This window comes from Photinus pyralis, unplaced genomic scaffold (genome assembly GCF_008802855.1).
Source record: "Photinus pyralis isolate 1611_PpyrPB1 unplaced genomic scaffold, Ppyr1.3 Ppyr1.4_LG8, whole genome shotgun sequence".
Lineage (NCBI taxonomy): Eukaryota > Metazoa > Arthropoda > Insecta > Coleoptera > Lampyridae > Photinus > Photinus pyralis.
This window is the reverse complement of record NW_022170819.1, coordinates 15,995,854-16,017,086: the sequence shown is the minus strand read 5'-3', so window position 1 is coordinate 16,017,086 and position 21,233 is coordinate 15,995,854. Positions and strand designations below refer to the sequence as shown.

The window sequence follows — 21,233 nt, the reverse complement described above, 5'->3', positions numbered from 1 at the left end:
CACCAACGTTTATTTTATTGACGCAGATTTTCAGCCATAATTGCTCCAAAGTTGAACCTTTTGGAAGAGGTATATCAATTAATTTGAACTTAATGTGTGAGACAATATACCAGCAAACTCCACCTCCTTTAGACGGTCTATCTCGTCTAACAAGAGAGTAATTAGGTAAAGTATACAAATAATCAGGCATGTCAGAAGAGAGCCAGGTTTCAGATATTGCGATTAGTTGAAAGTTTTCTTGGGTGATGTAGTCACAGAACTCATGGAAACATGAATTTAATGAACGAATGTTTACGTGACACACGCGAAGATTGTGATTGTGAATTGTGAATTCTGTTCTTAAACTTTTTGTGTTGAGTGTAATGAGCGTAATTATTTTCCTGCATATTCCTTTAAAAGGTGAGGCTTTCAACGGACGGCGTGCGCTCGGACTCAGAAGTTACCACCTGATGATGATGCACTGCAGATTGTTGCACGCTGCCTTCTTTCTGTAAGTCTCGTTTGATATTTGATATTATGCGTTTGCAACGCTCCTTTGTCGCTCGTTGTGCGAAGTAAGGAATTGCTTCTTTAATCAATGTTAAGAGATCATCGATATTATTCGTGAACCTTCTTGCAACATCTAGTGGGTTACAGGTACCTTGATTAAGAAAATCAGTAAACGTTACGAAATCTAGACAGAAGTTATTTTTTTCCCAGAGGTGCTGAATTTCATCATGGGTTTCAGGTGACGACCGTTCAACTCTACGTTTTTTTGAGTTTCGAATAGCTAAACAATTATTGGGAACTAGGAAGTTATCTTCAACAACTACCTGTTCGATGGAAGAATCGCTTACTTCTGATTCACTGCGTGCGTCGATGTCCTTGTTCAAATCGTCCTGAACACTCCGTATTTCACTTACTTGATCTAGAGATATGACCTCGGTGGAAGGGGCGGTAGGCGGATGGGGCCTTTTAGTGCCATTACGTACTGTCTCATCTTGTGCACAAGGTTGACTTCTTGTAGCGTACATTTAGAAGCAATATGTCCATATTCATTACATCGAAAGCATTTCACTTTTTCATCAGAGAGAAAGATTCTATATTGCTCGTCCTCATAATCCAAAACAATGGATGAAGGGAAGTCGTTCGGCTTGTCAGGGTTTGTTGCAATAAAAATCTGTCGCCTAAAACTATAGACATGTGCATACTCATCAAGACCAATTCCCGCTCCAATAAATGAAATCGGGGAAACCAATTGCAAAGGGATTCTCTTTAGTTCATCTTCCAGTATGTAGTGCGGAATACAAGGTGCAACGTTTGACAAAATAATTCGTTTAGCCGGTAAAATTTTCTAGCAGGTACAAATATGTTGTTGATGTTTACTCCACCAGATTCCTCAATAAAGTTTTGAGCAGTTTCTTTTGAAGATAATAATAATAAATAATAATAATAATAAAGCTTATTTAATGTTTTGTAGAACAGCCTACATACATAAGTCAATACAAAAGCAAAATAAAAATATTACAAATGTAAGAACAAACAAAATTATAACAAAAAGAACTATGTACTGAAAAATTCCTCATACGAGTAAAACGCTTTATCAATAAGAAATGCTTTAGTTCTTGATGTGAATAAATTAAAAGGCAAAGCCTTAATATTGGGAGGAATATAATTATACATTTTTATATTGATATAATCAAAACTGTTTTGCGTCTTACTTAAACGGCAAAAAGGGACAAATGCATTTAATTTGTTGCGGGTGTCATAATTATGAACATCGCAATTTTTAACAAAATAATGTTCATTGCGCTTAACAAAACAAAGACAAGTAAAAATAAAAATAGATGGAAGCGTTAATATTTGGTGATCAATGAAAGCTTGCCGACAATCATCTCATAGGTATATGCAATCGCGGTTGTTACTCATGCGTGAGGCAAACAATACGTTTTTGGGACCGACAATTTTCCCAGTTGCAAGAACATAGTCTTTCACATTGCATCCTTCTATTGATGGATATATTACCTATAGCTTGATCCTTTTTAGGAAAAGATGAATGGGCCACGACATTTGAAAAGGATCTTGAGGTTTGTGTGTATCGTTGATTTTCTGGAGGTACCGTAGAATCTTTTAACCCCTGCCCACCCCTGTTGTCAGAAGTGCATGGAGTAGCTTGGGAAGGTGTATACATGACTGCGATTTGATAACGATTAGGTGTTATTATAAATCATATTTATACACGTTGAAAAATAATCGTAAGGTAATGGGTTAAAGGTGTCCGTGATAGCGCTGATACTGCGCTCGATTGAATATTATGGTTTTGGAATTACCTGTGATCACTTAAAAGTGCCAAAACAGCTGTTAAAGTCACTGATTAAGTGCGTTTGTTCGGTGAAAACACTTTATTCACACTTTCCGATTAGAAAAACTTTTTATGACAGGTTGACCTCGCAATAACACCGATTTAAACCCAGAAACACGTCTTCCAGAACTTTAAATCTAGAATCAAAAATAATTTTTGTAGATGCGCAACAATCTATTTTCACAGAAGGTTTTTTATATATTTTTTACCAGGTGTGAGCTAGGAAAACCGACGCATTGTTGCAGGACCATGTATATACAGGCTCAGGCCCTCCACAAACAATTCGAGTGCAATGGAAGCGTTTAACCTCTGTCATTATTATTATTATTATTATTATTATCCCTCTCTTGTTTTGGGCCCTCATTGTTGTCATGGTACTGGTAGAAGTGGATGATCTATTTTTACCAAAAATTGACCTCCCCCTCCACTTTTTTTTTTACAGAAAAACACGCTTTAGAGCATCCGTAATCCGAATCAAACAAAACCTTGATGATGTCGATTGGTCTGTCGGTCTGCCTGTTTGTACTCTCATTTTCCGCTAAACGGCTGAACCGATTGGAACGAAATTTGGTACCCATAAAAGAAAGAGCTGAAAAGATTTTGGGCAGACGCATACGCAGACGTGCGGGTGGTATCTGTGTTAGCCACAGCAAATTTTTTAAGTGTTAATCACCTTCACAAACATCAAACACATCACAGATATTAAACCAAAAAAATTGCTACGGCGAGCCCAGGTACCACCCGCACATCTGCGCATGTGCGATTCTGCCCTTTTATGTTTAAGAATGTGTTCCAATCAGTTCCGCAATGAGAGTACAGATCGACATAATAAACATTTTGTTCGATTCGGATTCCTAGTGCTTCAAAACGAGTATTTCACAAAAGAGCAAAATAGCTCCTATTTATTATAAGCCAAGGAAAAAGAACTAAACCTTTAGAAAATTTTTTCACTCATTGGTCAATGGTACCGGATAACTACTTATTAAACCATGTTTTCTTTGGTACTGCAGTAAATGGCGTAAGACACATGCAAGCATCGAACGATCTTAATGTAAGAATTTGTAGAAAAATCTCCCCCTTGTTTTTCGCATCCATCGAAGAAAGAGCAGTCGAACTCGCCGACATCCTCGCATTTTTCCTGACATGGACTTAAGTCGACCGTCCCGTCTTGTCTCAGACCTTTCATTTTTCTCAGCAGACATTCGCTGTATTTGTGCATTCTCGGCTCTTCGAGCGCATCCTTTAATGTCGCCTTCTTAAAGAAGTTTCTATCCAATCGCGAAATTTGCATGCACTCATTTCTCTGAAAACTCTTGAGGGCCTTGCTACAATCGATTTATTTTTTCTCACTTTGATATTGTGTTGCTATACTTACCGATCGAGTAAGACTGAGAAGACAAGCAATGACTATAACAAATGTGATCATGTTGTGAAATGTGCCGTTGCTGGTTAGGTATGCTCCACAGAGCCTTCTAATAACGAAAATTGTTGAACGAGTAATTTTGGTATTGAATACCCAATCGAAATAATGATTTAAATGGTCGGGGTCACGGCCGATTTCCATTTATAAGCTTTGGTTATGTAAATATATATACCTAGTACGTACATCTATATTTATATTAAACCATTGAGCATGTAATAGGTTGATCTCAATTTAGGCCGTAGGTATCTAGGTGGATGGAGACGTAAAGAATTGAATGCATATTTCCCTTGAATGTGAAGGAAGGGTTTTAGTCAACTACATCGCCACAATAACAATTGAAATGTAATGGTAGGAGGGGAGAACGCCAGTATATAATAAGCAACATTCAAGAAGATTAAGCTCCCACAGCTCCCGGATTGTTATCAAATGTGTTGGGGAAGAATATCTACATTTTTATAAGCAGAAAATAGTGATTGAGAAAAATAATTGCTTCAGATGCTTGAAACTTTGCAAATGCAAGAAGAAAGTCCAATGTGACAGAGAATAATTCAAGAATGTCGAAATATTGCAAAACCAACCTTTGAAAAGGTTCGACAAGAGTTTGAGAATAGATTGTACTACTGTCTTACCAATAACGGAAACCATTTTGAACATTATTTATTGAAATAAAAGCCAACTTTAGAAAATGTATCATATTAGTTTATTTTTTGATTTGCACGATAATTACTAACCTAAATGTAATGCTATTTGGTATGGTTGGAAAGCATTTTTTCAGAGTTTTCCAACGACGTATCACACATGGGGGGTCACTATTTAAGATTTAAAAGTTGGGGTGGCTGGGGCGCAGGGGGTTGGAGGGGGTGCGTGGCCAACTATATCATTGTGATTTTGATTTTTTTAAATATCTCGTTTATTTACTAAGACATGGGGGGTGGTAAGTTTTCAAATTGCCACCCTGTATACAAATAACTTTATAATGTCAGTACTTTATTCAAATTGTGTTGTTGTTGTTATAAAAGAAAAGTTACAGTAAGGCATGCATTCCAAAGTTGGAGTTGATGGGATGAACAGATTAAGCTATGTACTACATATTTGTTTAAATGTTTATCACATACGTACTTTATTAACATACAGATAGAAACATTGATCCAAACACCAAAAGATGCTAACATATGTGTTTTGGTTTGTATCTTCCCTTCTCTTTCCACAGTCCTCAATGAATGAACATTCTATTTTACCCGATTCGTCACAATTCTCTTGACATGTGTCAAAGTCTAGTGTACCGTCTTCTTTCAAACCACCAATCGCTTTCAAAACACATTCAGTGAACTGGTGCATTTTCGGGTACTTAAACGCTTGTTTTAATGACACCTTATCCAGAAACTTTTCGTCCACCCCTGTAATCCGCGTACATCCTTTCTTCGCCTTCGAGAATTCGTTAGGGTCTTGCTAGAAAAACGAATGGAATTACTTTTGCCGCTGAGTAGGTGTATGTATACAGATAAAGTGAGTCTGATGAAGCAAACGAAGATAATAATAATAGCACTCATTTTGCTAAATAAGGTTAGTATCTGTAGCCTAAATATATACAAAAAGAGGTTCATGCTTCACGGAACAGAAATTATTATAATAAGGCATTTACTAGTCACCTGGTTGTTAAATATCATTAAATGTAATCTTACCAGAGGTAAGCGAACGCACACAAACGCACCATTTTAGCGCATTTTTGGAAAAAAGTACGCTATTATGTTCGTTATGGCTGGCTGGCTGGCTGTCCGGCTGAGATTTCAGCGATTACAATAGCTAGAGACTTCAAATTTTCACTAAAAGCATTTGCAGCAGAGTTGCAAAAGAAGATTTAAAAAAGTTACAAAACAGTAAGTGCAACTATTGCAAACAGCCAGGTCATTGGCTGAGAAAATGCAAGAAGTGGAAGGAAGATGGCAGACCAAGAAAACCGCAAGAAGCATCAGAAGCATAATTGTGGAAAAGCAAATATAACTTCATGGATTGACAATCATGCAACGAAGCATGTTACAAACAATATGGAGTACTTCGTGGACTTTGAAGAGTTGAAGGCACTATAGGGCATCAAGTTCAGCAGGGACAGAAACACTATCAGCAATTGGAAAATGGACAATTAAGACCGTTCCTAGTGGAAGTTTCCACCAGTAAAAAGTGCAGAAGCAAATGTAGGTGTACCTTGAGAGTGAGGAGAATAGAGAGACAGCCATGCAGGGGGTAAACACCAGGGGAAGTAATTGTACAGAATGTAGGAAGTTATGAGGAAGTACAGGAAAGTTCGGAGAAGTACTGGAAGTCCAAGGAAGTACGGGGAAGTATATGGGAAGTAAAGAGGAAGTATTCATTTGTTCATAAGATGCGAAATGTGACAGAAGGTGATCGGAGAGGTAAAATCTGAGAGGTAAATACTTGAAAAGTAATAAGGCAGCTATTTCTGAGTGCATAAATCCCGCTTCGTTCCAAAAAAGTCAACACCTATGATTGGGATTATCTATATAGATACCTAAAATCAAAACCTATTTTTTCACTACTAGCGTCTGATAACATGATTATTAACCTTTTTTCCACTTGTAGAGCAGGGTTTCTCGCCAGTTGTTCAAAGTAGTTAATAATGTGGTCATTATTAACCAGTAGTCAATAATGAGAACTGTCACGCTGTCACTTTTAGAAACCACAACCCGAAATTTCCCTCAATAAACGTTCCGATAAGTTCTCTAAAATGAATAATTGCCACTATCCGTCAGTTTCAGAGAAATTACATACTTAAAATTATCACATCTTGAAACAATTCGAACGAAATTACTCTTTGAAAATATCTCAATAACAGAACAAAATTCGGCCTTCTTGACTGTTGCTTCCACCCACTTAATTGACATGTTAAATTAATAAACCAAAAATTCTGTTCAACCGTTCACTTTTTTAACAATATAGATCTGTTAATTTAGAGGACTTCAAGTACTATGCGATCAAAAATGATTTGCTGTCGAGTCACCTTTGGAGTTTTTGTTTACATGGTAAATCGTACTTAACTTGAATTTCCAAAGGCGACTCGACAGTAACTCATTTTTGATCGCCCGTTAGTAGTAGTGAAAAAAGTAGTATACAGCATGTCTTAAATTGAGTAGATACCTAACATGGCCATCTTTGTTATTATTATACTTACAGATTTGGTTAAATTGGAAAAGTTGTATAGTTTTTGATGCTAATGGATATTCCGATGCGAGATTTTGAAAAAATAAATCGTTTCGTAGGTAATTGATAAAAAATGAGAAATCGCCATTTAAAAAAAATTCTAATATTTGAGTAACAGAGCTATCGAAAAAAGTTTCAAATAAAAGGTGCAAGATTCGATGGGATAAATTCAATGGGCGTAGAAAAAAAATTTCAAAATGGCGGATTTCCAGATATTGACATCAACTTCCTTACCTTAAATGGACGCCATATTTGACTTTTACATCGCTCGATAGAAACAAAAATACAAAACCAGTGAGCGAGACAACTAACGAACGAATTTAGTTTCAATCACAATCGGCCATGGAATTATTGCCATAAGAAATACATTTTAAACTTCGAGGCAAAAATGCAAGGTTGATTCCCAAATGAAATACTAAGTGTTTAGTATCACTGGTTTTGTAATTTTTTCTCTATGGAGTGACTTAAAAATCCAATATGGCGTCCATTCAAAACAAGGAAATATCTCGATAACCGCCATTTTGAAAAAAAATTCTATTGAATATCCGTTGAATTAACCGATCGAATCTTGCAACTTTATTTGAAACTTTTTTCGATAGCTCTTTTTGTTACTTTGAACATGGCGATTTTCACATTTTTCCAATTATCTACGAAACGAATTATTTTTTTCAAAATATGGCATCGGAATCTGCATCAACATCAAAGTCTACACGTAAACTTTGCCAATTTAACCGAATTTGTAAGTATAATAATAACAAAGATAGCCATGTTATCCTACTCAATGACACTACGATAGAGAAGTCTACTACGCACCTTACATCCCTCGGCGCAAGCGCCTCAGGGTGTAATCTTCGTACTTAGGCAATAATACTAGACTTCTCTACCTTGGTATATAATGTACTATTACATAGAATCACATAAAATATCAATAATATCAACCCCTAACCTTATAATGACTTAAACAGAAATTTTGAAAAATCTTGAATAGCTTGAAAACCTTTGATGCTGGGTGTAGGGAAATGTGGTATCAAACGACGTAGATCTTCATGTAGATGCCGGAAATACAATATAGGGTGTTCTATTTAAAATAAGAAAGTTGCTATCCACATCCGGTAAAACTGGAAGTCACACAATGATGATAACATTTTCTTTCGATGGATCATGGAAAACTATGTTAGGATGCACATTTTCCGATTTCAATTATTAATGGGAGTCTGAATACTTTGAGGTAACGGTTTGCGTGATTACTGATAAATTAGTATTATTAAATATCCATCTATGAATATTATTATTGATCCGTATATGTGTTATTATAAAATTTAGCAATAAATGCTGGCAGGACAATTATTTATGTCTTATTTTCTTTCATATTAAAAATTCTTTCAAACCTCATGTAAATACAAAGGTAAATATTAAATAGGTATGTGTGAAAATAAGTAATGATTAACACTTATGTAATTTTTCATCTCATGTATAGTATTCATTTCACATCCATTCGCATTTCGCATACAATGCATTTTCGTGGACACGTTGTTTATAACTGTTACTACGTATAACATTGAAAAAGCAAATCTAAAGTCTATATCAATGTCTACTTACGGTGGAATTTCGGGAAAGTACAAGGGAAGTTTGGGGGAAGTACTGGGAAGTAAGGAGAAGTATGAGGAAGTAAAGGGAAGTACGGGGAAGTATAGGGAAGTTAAGAGGAAGATGAATCAAAATTTATTCAATGTCAATCAATCAAATAAGCTGAAAGAAATGGTCTTCAGGGCCAGATAAAGCACACCACGAAACAAGTGGTCAATAGAACAGATAAAATTAAATTAGTTAATAATCCTTATCATTCGGTCATAATTGCACTTTTGAACAAACAGACGCACTAACACATAACACAAACGCTAACTGACGATGCTTCTAAACTTCTTTGACTTTACTTATAACACGATTTAGACGACACCGACTTCGTTGGCCTTTTGTGGGTGAAAAAATTTCTTTTAATTTGTACTTGCAGACAGTCTCTTATGCCACAAACGCTTAATAACCACAGCAGTCCGACTAAACTTCTTTGTAAACGCTACTGTTTAACTCGACTAAAATTCACTTTTCTTCGTGTTACGTTAACACACACTGTACTACAAAACTTTATAACTGACAGAACTGACTATCTTACAAAGAAAAACAAAACTTTAATATTCGATCGGATATATATCGGAACATTTTTCGTAAAATCATAATTAAAAGCACTATAACCTGGGTCCTTTTTGTTGAACAGACTGTATACCCCAAGGCGTACCCAAAGCCCTTATCCAAAACTTGTAGGTACTACCTAGACTCCTCTTCTCAAAGCGTTTTTTTTGCAAGAAGATTTTTAGCGCCTTTTAAACAATGAGAGTGTATGTTTTCCTCGTTTTTTTAATATCATTTAATTAGAATCTATACAAAATCAAAAATGTGAGCAAAAAGCGGGAAGGCATCCAAGTGGGTAAAAATGCCTATACTTTACCCTTTAGACTTACGCGTACAGTGAGCCAAGAAGTCAATGTTTAACTATATTTATTTAAAACAGACAAAAATAAAGTGCGGCACACGAACTAACTTTGTGCTTGCTTGATTTTCCGAAATAGTTTGGTATAATTTTCTGTTTCGCATAAAAATATACCGACCTGTGTTTGGTGGTCATTATCTCCTTCAAACTTTTCACATTCTGTATGAATGAGCAATCCATACTATGCTCCTTCTCACATTTTGCTTTACATTCCGTAAAATCAAGTGTCCCATCTTCTTTTAAGGCACCGATCCCCTTCAAAACGCATTGACTAAATGTGTGCAATTTTGGATGGTCAAGTGGGTGTGTTTCCATAGCTTCGATGAACGCCGATCTATTAAAACCTAAATTGCTCATGCATTTGGTGAACGTCCGCATGTATTCATAAACATCTTGCTGCAAGCAAATGATTAATAAATTACTTACTGTTTACGTGTTTCATACTGTGGTTACATACCGATGCAGATGAAGCAAGCGTAGAGTACAATAAAAGCCTTCATTTTAATGAGTGTTTTTACACATTTGTTAGTGTTATATTACCTATTGTTGCTCGACCGAAAAAAAACGATTTGAATGGCCACCTTAATTGGTACCAATAGTATATTGAAGCAATTGCACGTTGTGTAATGTAAATATACATCATATTTCCAAAAAAAGTGTTCCCATCCTTTGTTAACGAGTACAAAAACGTCTTGCATCACAGAAAAATAGCAAAACATCAAAAAAGACAATTAACGCCTTTGAAGTAGGTACACTTGAAACTGAATTACAATTTTACTCTTAGTACGGTCGCTTAATGGGGCGATTATTCATAGGGGCTGGTCAATCTGAATATTGGGGGAAGGAAACAGCTCCTTTTCGAGACTTGAACGAATGCGTCTCGTCTCAGGTTGAATAAATTCTCGTTTGTTTATACAGAGCTCAAAACTGACTTTGTGATTCAATGGTCGAGCGTTGGGTTATAAATCCGGAGGTGGGGGGGTGTGACAGAGATGGGAATTTCTTTAGACCAGTTTCGAGCATTCTGTCGACTACTCCGAACTAGGCTTTCCTGCAGTTTTCCTAGTTCGTCAGGTAAATACCAGAGTATAGTATAGAACAACTTAAGCCCTTCTGCAGAGGCACCTCTAAAAACCATTATGCGGGTCACTCTGTAATTGGACGAAAGCATGTTGAGGGCCCAGAACAAGAGAGGTAAATAAATAATATACAAAATAATAATTAAATAACAAATAATAATCAACACGGTTATTGCGGTTTTATCCGCGCTTTGGTTTGCCAACGCGTCAACCTTCTTTTATTAGACCGTTGGTATGGTAAACGCATAATTTAATTTCTTCACTCAAATCTTCGCAATTAAACGATTATTCCTTTTCTATAAACTAATACGCCATTTGTTATCCGATTAATTTCAACGCAGCGTATTATTTATAACTTGAACATCGAAAAACTGCGCGTTTTACAACGTAATTGCACTCTGTACTCACGCGGCCACTAATTATTTTTTTTACTAATCCTGCTTTTGCAGCCATTTCAATCGCTACCGGTCTTCTTTTTTCTTTGCGCTTCGCTATTTATATGAAGACAAAACGGAACCAACGAAATTTCTGCGGCCGGCGTCCCCCTTAAACCAATAGTAAATCAGCATCTTTTGTTTTCACTGCATTTTTGTCTCGGTCACGTTTATCGTTAATAACTCGAGGCGAGCCTACTATTCGTACGAAACGGTATACATATCATGTGACCAGAATAACTGTGGTCCGTTTAATTTGTTAGTGTTTTTTACTTAAGGCATAGGCAAACATGGTTTTAACAACAGTCGTCGTCTATTGGTGGCGTTTTTACGTGTATTTTTATTTTCTATATTTACTTATCTATACTATCACTATATTATCAAAGTCCTCGCGTTTTCAGTTTTGACTCTACCATCAGTAAGATCTTGTCGCCTGTCGGGGGCAATCACAATCACATAGTACTCAATTTTTGGGGGCAGTTCTCATAGCTGCAGCTTCTATTGGCGGTACGAGAAAGAGAGATCTCGATTCGAGCTCTAAGAAACTTGGGCACAAAAATCACCACGGTAGTATAGCACGCTCGGATGTCGCCCCACATCATGTAGCCCCGTCCCTAAAGTTGTTAATTACATGGCCCCTATAGGTACACGCACACTCCTTGTCTTTCTACAAGTGTTCTTATAAGGGCTCACATTTGCTGCCAGCCGGCCAAAGAGATTAAAAGCTACCTTTTTACAAATAAATTTGCAAAAATGAACTAAAAAGTGTATATCTTCCTCGTGTTTTTTAGCGCATTTAACTAGGATCTATATAAAATCAAAAGTGCGGGCAAGACACGCGTACAATGAGTCAACAAGTCAATGTTTAACAATCTTTATTTAAAGCAGACTGAAAAATAAATTGCGGCACACTAACCATCTCGCTGCTGTTTGGCCAATAAATCAGCATAACTTTTGGTCCCGCATAAAAAGACGCCGACCAATCTTTGACTTTCATTTGCTCCTTTAAAGTTTAGACACTTTGTGAGAAATGAGCAATCCATATTATGCTCCGCTTCACATTGCGCCTTACATTCCGTAAAATCAAATGTGCCGTCGTCGTTTAAGGCACCAATCTTCTTGAAAACGCATTCACTCAATTCATGCAGTTTTGGTTGGTCAAGTGGGTTGTTTTTCATGGCTTCGGTCAAAGTCGATCTATCGATACCTAAGTCATCCATGCATGCCATGAACGTTGTCATGTACTTAGTAGCGCCTTGCTAAAAGCAATTGATTAATAAAATATTGTTTAAGTATTTCAAACATACCGAGGCAGCAAACCCGACGAAGCAAGCGGAGAGTACAATAAAAGCCTTCATTTTGATGAGTGCTCTTACACATTTGCTGGTGTTATATATATACGAAGAGAAATTTATGCTCGACGGAGCAATCTAATAAGCAACATTGTAACAGAACGTGAAAAACGATTTGAATGGCCACCTTAATTCGTACCAATAGTGTATTGAAGCAATTGCACGTTACGTAAGGTACATCATATTTCCAAAAAATATGTTCCCGTCCATTGTTAACGATTACAAAAACGTCTTGCATCACAGAAAATTAGCAAAACGTCGCTAGTGGAACAAAAAATACACTTAAACCCCTGAATTTTTGCTATTAGTCAGTAAAGCAGTCTGGTTTTGATCTAGCCATGTGGAAACAACCTACCCAGTGCTTGAAATGGGCAAAATTTCCTTTTTAGCAACTAACACAACGGGACTTGCGTACGCAGAATTCGATTCCTGTATCATTCCCGCATTTAAAAGTTCATCTAACGTTCTATTTATTCCACCATGGGCCGAATACGGCGCACGATACGGTCTATATTTAATAACCTCTCTACTTGTTAACTCAATCTTCATTTCAACCACGTCCGTAGATATACCCTACTCGCGATTACAAATAGCATCGTTCTTGTCTTCTCAATCGGCACAACTTTACTTGGTAGGTACTTCAGTTGGTTTGTTTCATGGTCACTTCCGAGATCGATAAAACCTTCCGTTGTTTTACCGTAGATGAATAAATATTTGTAGTAAGTAAACGTCTTTCTCTTCGTTAAATCTAATATTTTAACATTTTTCGAGTTACACACATGTACACCGTTTTTCTTCTTTTGTTTACACTCGCTTGCTTTGTGTCCAAATTCATTTCAGTTTAAACATTTGATCCCCAATGATTTTGAATCACATTTTTAGTGAGTTTATACAATCATTATCAATAGATCATTAAGAAATAGTCAATATATTCATCAGATTTTCCTCAAAAAAAATCCCGAAACCTCCTTTATGCGCTCCTTACTTTTACGGCCCCTCTCAGATTCAAACAATAAATAATTTATGCACAACTCTTTTCGCGGCACCCATTATATTTCGTGCAGTTCCTTCGTTCGATTCCAACGTGATCACTTTTGTGGGGGTAAACCAAACCGGCGGTCTTCAGCACACTGTTAATAGATGTTTGCTTACCTCCAGGTGCTAATCTCTGACAAGGACTACGTTATGGAAATACTTCTTTATTTTCACTGCAATAAATGTACATTACTAAAAATGTCAAACTCTTCCTTCACAAAAGGGGAGGTGCCCATTCAAATATTGAATATCTGTTGGTTGGTTTCTTACTTTCTCAATCATATCTTTCTAGAAGACCGCTTTAAAAAAAACTAATATTAGAAATTATTAACTGCAATTTTAGACAAATTTGATATTTACTTCTTTTTTGGGAAATTATTATTTAAATAGATATAGAGCTTCAAAGATGCTTACCTATACAGGGTGCCTTAAATTGAGTAGGATAACCTGGCTATTGTTACTACTATAGTTACAGATTCGGTTAAATTGGCAAAGTTGTGTAGTTTTTGATACTGATGGATATTCCGATGCGATATTTTGAAAAAAATAATTCGTTTCGTACATAATTGGAAAAACGTGAAAATCGCCATTTTAAAAAATTTAATTTTTTTAGAAACAAAGAGAGTTATCGAAAAAAGTTTCAAATATAAGATTCGATGGGATAAATTCAAAGGGTCTAGAAAAAAAAATTGGCGGTTTTCGAGATATTGACATCAACTTCCTTATTTTAAATGGATGCCATATTGGATTTTTACGTCACTCGATAGACAAAAAAATTACAAAACCAGTGATACTAAACACTTGGTATTTCATTTGGGAATCAACCTTGCATTTTTGCCTGGAAGTTTACAATGTGTTTCTTATGTCAATAATTCCATGGCTGGTTGTGATTGAAACCAAATTCGTTTGTTTATTGTCTCGCATAGGCACAATCGACACGGCCATGGAATTATTGCCATAAGAAATACATTGTAAACTTCGAGGCAAAAATGCAAGATTGATTACCAAATGAAATACTGTGTTTACTGGTTTTGCAATTTTTTTATCTATCGAGTGACGTAAAAATCCAATATAGCGCCCATTTAAAATTAGGAAGTTGATGTCAATACTTTGTCAATTTATAACGGAATCTGTAAGTATAATAATAACAGAGATAGCCATGTTGTTCTAAGACACCCTGTATTTTGAACCATTCTATGCATTTTAGCGAAATTTTATGCTTTATCTCCATAATTAAGAGTCACGTGAGAAAATATATCGAATAGAAAATTGTGATGCTATTAATTTCCGCATCCTGCACCCTTATCAAAGGGGATGGATAGCCATTCAACCTCTTATTAATAGTGGTAGGTATTTGAATCACTGCGTGATTATGGCACTTTCGAACACAATAATCAAATATGAAATCATCTTATTTTAATTTAACCCCTTCTATCCTAAGGGATGATTATTTCAATCCCGTATTTAGTTGTGATATTGTACAATTATTTAAGATTGTATCCTTTTCGAACATAATTTACAAGTCATTATTTTATATTTAATTTGAAATTTGCATTCGGAAATGCCATTACCTAAGTGCGATCGAGCAGATGATTTAACAATCATTAATTTCAGTGGAGGGGGGGGGTTAAACTGGGACAAGAGTGGAGGAGGGGGGGAAACTGAAGTGAGGCAATTTTTTATATCAAACGTATATTAGACAGCTCTTCAATATCACAGTGATTCAAATATCACCAGTAGGATGTTGAAAGTTGAATCATTATGCATCCCCTTTGGTAGGGGTGCAAAGTGGAGGGATTTATCACACGATAAATTCAAGATATTTTCTCATACGACTCTTAATTATAGACATAAGGTACAAAATTTCGTTAAAATATCTAATAGAAATTTTAGAATTCTTCAAAATATATGCAACTTTGAAGCTCTGTAGCTTTTTTAATAAATACTTTACAAAAAAGTAGTACATAATAAAGTTATGTACAATTTTATGTTCTACAATCTGTGATTCTTTTCTTAAGTGTACCATTAAAAGATATGACTGAAAAACTAAGAAACTAACCAAATTTCGGGGGGTTTGTGGGTGGTACGGGGGAAGCACAAGGGGTAGGAGGTCGAAAACTTAGATTCTTAACCACCAGCTCACTGTCTATAACATGCAAAAGAAATTCAAAGTCTTTATTCCCTGGACTAAATTGTTCGACAATCTGCCTGAATTGTAAAGGCTCCTGTTGGGGAAGAACTATTCATTCATTGGAGGAAGAAAAGGACGACCTCAGCAACGAATTGATGAAGGAGATGGAAGATGACCTAAAAGATGATGGGGGGTAGAGCACGATGAGGATCGGACCACATCAAAGAGGCCGTGAAAGTTTTAACATTTTTTTACGATATTCCAAAACTGATTTTGGAATTTGTCATATAAAAATTGTAAAATTTGGGCGTTTTTTGAACTCTTCATTAAATTCTATACAATATGGACTACTTAACAAAAATGTTTTGATAGGACTAATACTTTAGATGCTACAACGGAGCGGAGATGCGGAGAGTAAAATAATCTCATTCATTTTGGAACTTCATTGTGTTATAAAATACGAGAAGATCTACTATCCAGTAAACACGATAGTAATCATCATTTATTGCTCGAAATTGGCCATCCGAAATTGTACCAATAATGTTTTGAATAAATCGTATAGAGTTATGTAAAGCATACAAATACGTATACGCCATTCGTCCCAAAAAAAGTGTGCCCCTTCTTTGTTAATGGTCAAATAAAGAATATTAGTAAAAAGGTACTGCTGTTATGCTAATATAAAAAGTACATATAAAAATTTACGTACGCCATTTGTGTGTTTGCATCGTGAATTCTAAATTTTGCTTTATGATTCGTGACGCATTACTTGCTTAATATTAAATAAACAAGTATGAATTGTGCACAACTCTACAAAACACATTTTTTAAAACCGAATTAGCTTAGTAAATGGTTGGGTTGTAAGGTAGTAGCATTGTATGGTAGTAGCATGCTATATATTTCTTGATAAATGATTAGTGGGGAGGGGGTCTTTACACATACATATTTTAAGATTGCCTGGTATACATTCAAAATGTAAAGATAAATCAAGTCCTTAGAGAGATTCTCCGCAATATTGCATTTTCCCTTTGTAAGTACCTTTCTCCAACAAGATATTCACAATTAAGTTTTTACATCGCCAGTAGATGTGTCTTGTTTAGGCGATCTTTCCGTTCTTTGAGAGTACCCTCATTCGATACTCCGTTTTACAGATCGTTGGACTGAAAGTTTTGACATCCCCAGTAGATGTCTCGTCCTGACGTTCCACCTATCCTTTATGTGTACCCTCTTCCAACACTTCGTGTTCAAAATATTCGCTTCGACTCGGTTTCCGAGACCACCGAACTTAATTGGTAAAGGTACTAAGATCCAAGTTTGATTGTTAGCCATAATTGACGGGTCAGTTTAATTTATTAGTCTTTTCCTTTTAATTTGAGAGAGAGAGAAGTGTTTCGGAGAAATGGAGCTCCGTTTAATCATTGTAAAATAAGGTAGTTTTAGTAAAATTTAATTGATCGTTGGATAGAACTGCTTAACACGACTTAGGTAGTCATCTCTGGACACATAGCATCCCCCGAGCTCCCTTGTGCCCATAAATTCCCTACGGCCGTGTAACACCCTCCAATTATCAATGAAGATGACATCGCCTGGTTCCAATTGAATTTCGTATTGATTTTCGCGATCGAACGCCTCGCTCGCGAATAACTTATAAGCTTCATAGTACCTGGGAATGTCCCCTTCCGGCAGCGACACCAGTGGTGATCGGTCATAAACGTTAAATCTGAAAGTATAATATTCGGTACGGTCACCTTGACACTCGGCACGTTACCGAATTTGATGAAGCTGCTTCGTGGCGCTGTGGAGTTTGATCACGGGATCTGTGCAAAAGTAATGCTGATCTTTATCGATAAAATGGGATTCGATCGCCGAATTGCACAGCAAGTTGAAGGAGTCGACGTTTCTCTTCCGTACTTTCTCGGCGATGTTAAAACCGTCGACCAGAATCGTATGCCCACCTTCACCATTGCGATTCAGTAAATGGAAAACCTGCAAGCTAACGGCGAGTTTGGTGTACTGTTATTGGAGCTATTTCATTATTTACCCTGCCGCGTTACTCCAATATGTATTATCGTTGTGTGGCAGTAATGCAACGTTCGTTGTAGATGTATCGTTGCACGAACTATCGGTGGTAACTTTCCACATTTCTCCAAAGTAGGTTTTCTGGACGGATGCTAGATGTCTCACTACACTTTCAGTCGCCTCTAATGTATTTTGAACCTAAAATATTGGGAAAATAAGCAGTTGAACCAAAAGCTCAGAATTTTCTATGTAAACTATTACATTCCATTATTTTGATCTTACCCCTGTGACAATACCAAATCCATATGTTGTTACAGCACTGATTAGGGACTTGAGACCATCCTTGTCGTTCAAATAGAATTCAAGGGGGATCTTCTTCGGAACTACTTTCCTGTCCCACAAAATCGTTTTTAAAGCATGTTTAAGAGGAAACGTAATACTTTCTAACCATTTCATTTCATATTCGGTCTTGTGCTTGTCCATCCCTAAAAATGTATTTATAGTAGTCGATGAAAACGTAGTGGTATGTGATCGTTTTTGCTTTTTAGGGGAATGTTTCGAAACTACTGCGACTACAGTAATAATTTTACGAGTACGACGACAGAGTGCGACCCTTCTTTGGTCACGGGCAACACACCACTATATTGAATTATTTTTTCGCGGTCCTAGCTATTTATGGTAGATAAAATGTACGAGTACGCTTAATTGGTTTGTCCTTAACCGACTACGGTTCGTTTCATCTCCATACGTAGTCGACGTTAACGATTTATTACTTCCTCTTAATCTCGCGACAATCCATATTGTTTTTACGTGGCTTAGCCCTTAGTCCTTTAAAGTTTTTTCCTCTTTTAACTATAACTAATGGAACTCGTGTTTATTACTATTTTGTTCTGATGAAACCCAAAATACCCCCAAGCGGTACTGGGTTCCTTTATGCCCGAATTTAAATTTTATTTTGGACTGTCGGTTAATGCATTCGCAGCTTAAACACAGCGTTTAATGCTCTTGACCCACGCACCAACTATCTCGTTGCCCAAAACCGAATGAATCCAAAAAATATCATATCCCCATCTTAATTTTTTTAACTAATTAACGCCTACAAATTGGCAAGTTATTAATGCAGACGGATATCTTTAATCGTTTATTCTGTTTCTTTTGTTTCCACTCTACGAACCAAAATAGAGTTATGGTAATAAATTAAATTCTATGTACTCGTCAAATATGCCGATTTTGCTTTTTTACGCTAGAGAATGATCTCAGTTGTAACCAAATAGACATAGTTAAAATATCTGAATATGATCCAAATTTTCGATATTCGGAATCCATTAAGAAAACAGTGCTCTACAAAAAAATACTACGGCTACACCCATAATGAAATCTATTCCCCTAGTTTCATAAGTAGTGGGGCAGGTAGTGCCAGAAAATACTCGAATTGTTCAGATAATGATACAAGCCTGAAATTTGCTATCAATGCTCCAATAAGGGCATTGTTTTATATAAAAACGCTGGTCACAAACAATTTAATATGGCCGCTGTTTCCCAAGATGGCGACACATATTAACTATCACTAGTAAGTATCTTTCAAATGATGAAACTACCATGAAATCTGGTATGAATGCTCCTACAAGAGTATTGTTTTATATAAAAACGGTGGCCACTTAAGAAATTCAAGATGGCCCCAGTTTTCCAAAATGGCGGCACAGATCATTTAAATAACAACTCTTATTAGTGGTAACTATCTTTCAAATGATGGTACTAACTAAATGCGTGTAAAAAGGCGCCTTCAGAAGTGATTTTGTCATTCAAAAGTAGACATAGGGAAAAACAATACACGTAAATCTCTATGTCTACTTTTTAATAAATAGCACTGTAGATAGTCCATATACGTTCACATTCGATTCCATCATTGAATTTTAGTTTCTTTATTCAATGATTCCATGCAACATCACCACTTTTACTTATAGTCCCACATTGATTTCTTCAACTTTACAACATCAAAGAAAAGCAAATATGTTTGCATTAGAGGAATATAAATGGTAACATTTTCCAAGGTGAATGTATCAATCATCCACTTTGACAAAAAATGGCTATCGTTACAAGTACAGCAACAGCATCAGCAACGAAATCATCTGCGAGGAACATGATAGTATTTCTTGCTCTTTTAAAGCTTGGTAACTTGTGAAATTGATTAAATTGTACTTTACTGTAACTACCAGTACGTACAGATTATAAGTAATTTATCCTTGACGATCTCACAGCTAATTGGTTTGATATCCGAGGGGATGTCCAGAATGTTAAAGAGAATTTGGTTGTAAAATGTACTGTAACATTTTTCGCACCTAAAATGTACAAGTAGGTACAAAAGAAACCTTAACATTTATGGGAAATTAACTTACTTGCAATTATCCCTCAGCCACAAATAATAGAACCTTCTCCCATGTTCTCCAAATTTGACGTACAACCACTCATCCTCAACTTGCACAGTTTCTGAAAGATATGGGAGAGATTACCTAATACGGTACCTACCCAATTTAAAAAAAAACAGTTTACCGAGATTTTCCATTTTAAGCAAGGCAAGTGTGAGTTTTGGGGAATGAACTTTGCTCGTTCTCACTATGAAGTAACAGTAACTTATCACATCATGTTATGCGTAACTACATACATAGTGAAGATAGTGTTGTATTATTGTTATAGTTGTTGGTAGCTTTCATGATCATGGACCAACCAGGAAAAACAATTACAGATTCCTCACTTGATGGTCCTTGCAATTGTGCTTCGGGCACTAATAAAAAACTCACTTTCTCCTAAATTCATCTTTAATTTGCGCCAGTGATCTATTTAAAACAAAGGGTCGCACATGTAGTGTACTTTGCTCGTTGTCGCTATGAAATAACAGCTCTTATCATATCTCGTTACGAATCACCAAACATAAAATGAAGATTATTGCCTATCATAGAATTTAAGAGTAAGTGGTTGACATTTAATTCTTCCCTATGGTGAGGAAACCCCCCCCCCCCCCCAAATTTTGCAAACATCTTTTGGGTTAGTTCTTTTAGTAGCAAATATTCACATGTATAGGTATGATAAAATTATTAAATTATTATTTAAAGGGGTTCCTGCTAACACTGGATACACATACGATCTATGCCTCATTGGTGCCTTCTTCTTTTCTACTAGACCGTTGCTTGTGGCACGAACTACACATTTTCTGGACCACACCTTAACCAGGGTTTTCGTTACTCCTAGATGGCCTCCATATACGATCGTGCATTTGTGGTAGTAGGTACTTCAGATTTCTTACTCTCCGGGATCACTAGCTGCACCCTGGTGGTCATCCCATCATCATTTCCTAGAATCCGGCCCATGTGGCGCAGTTCAGTTAACGCTGGACTGTGGTGCTAAGGGGTCCCTGGTTCGAATCCGGGTTCGGGAATGGATATTTGTAAATGTATAGTGGGTTGGGTTGGTAGAGCAGCCTTGGCTGAAACCCCGCCCACTCAAAAATAAAGGCAAAATAAAATAAAAAATAAAAAAATCCTCTTCAGAAGACCATCTTCTAACCGTAACAAGTTCCACTGAGAACAACTGGACCGGGGTACAACTTGCTCGGTCTTTTCCTTTGAGTAGTTTTCCCTCGCTATTGGTCACCGTACTGTCGGGC

At 36.4% G+C, this 21,233-nt stretch overlaps 2 protein-coding genes and 1 long non-coding RNA gene across 4 annotated transcripts; all 3 read right to left on the bottom strand.

Moving 5' to 3' along the window:
* Positions 1-4,740: 4,740 nt before the first annotated feature.
* Positions 4,741-10,018, bottom strand: LOC116179784. 2 transcript variants are annotated; one of them, XR_004147037.1, is made up of 3 exons: positions 9,983-10,018; positions 9,644-9,921; positions 4,741-5,213 (listed from the first exon to the last, which is right to left on the bottom strand). It is a non-coding gene; the product is annotated as an uncharacterized LOC116179784 (long non-coding RNA). The 2 variants fall into 2 exon arrangements; XR_004147038.1 differs by having other exon boundaries at positions 9,970-10,002.
* Positions 10,019-11,896: 1,878 nt separating this feature from the next.
* On the bottom strand, positions 11,897-12,503 carry LOC116179726. Its single transcript, XM_031499548.1, has 2 exons — positions 12,346-12,503; positions 11,897-12,297 (listed from the first exon to the last, which is right to left on the bottom strand). Exons 1-2 carry the CDS (start codon positions 12,394-12,396, stop codon positions 11,950-11,952), a joined length of 399 nt encoding a protein of 132 aa, XP_031355408.1. The 5' UTR covers positions 12,397-12,503; the 3' UTR covers positions 11,897-11,949.
* Positions 12,504-16,942: 4,439 nt separating this feature from the next.
* Positions 16,943-20,460, bottom strand: LOC116179335 (trimethyllysine dioxygenase, mitochondrial). Its single transcript, XM_031499112.1, has 8 exons — positions 20,235-20,460; positions 20,123-20,185; positions 19,969-20,059; positions 19,796-19,911; positions 17,855-18,057; positions 17,595-17,770; positions 17,322-17,546; positions 16,943-17,273 (listed from the first exon to the last, which is right to left on the bottom strand). Exons 1-8 carry the CDS (start codon positions 20,287-20,289, stop codon positions 17,000-17,002), a joined length of 1,203 nt encoding a protein of 400 aa, XP_031354972.1. The 5' UTR covers positions 20,290-20,460; the 3' UTR covers positions 16,943-16,999.
* Positions 20,461-21,233: the final 773 nt, after the last annotated feature.

Bases quoted from the DNA above. Each gene is read 5' to 3' on its own strand.
- LOC116179335 (XM_031499112.1), bottom strand. From the start codon at position 20,289: ATGATCATGAAAGCTACCAACAACTATAACAATAATACAACACTATCT. The intron at 20,186-20,234 runs GTATGTAGTTAC...GTTACTTCATAG, and splicing joins TACAACACTATCTTCACTAT to TGAGAACGAGCAAAGTTCAT. The intron at 18,058-19,795 runs GTACGTACTGGT...ATACATTTTTAG, and splicing joins GGATAAATTACTTATAATCT to GGATGGACAAGCACAAGACC.
- LOC116179726 (XM_031499548.1), bottom strand. From the start codon at position 12,396: ATGAAGGCTTTTATTGTACTCTCCGCTTGCTTCGTCGGGTTTGCTGCC. The intron at 12,298-12,345 runs GTATGTTTGAAA...AATTGCTTTTAG, and splicing joins TCGTCGGGTTTGCTGCCTCG to CAAGGCGCTACTAAGTACAT.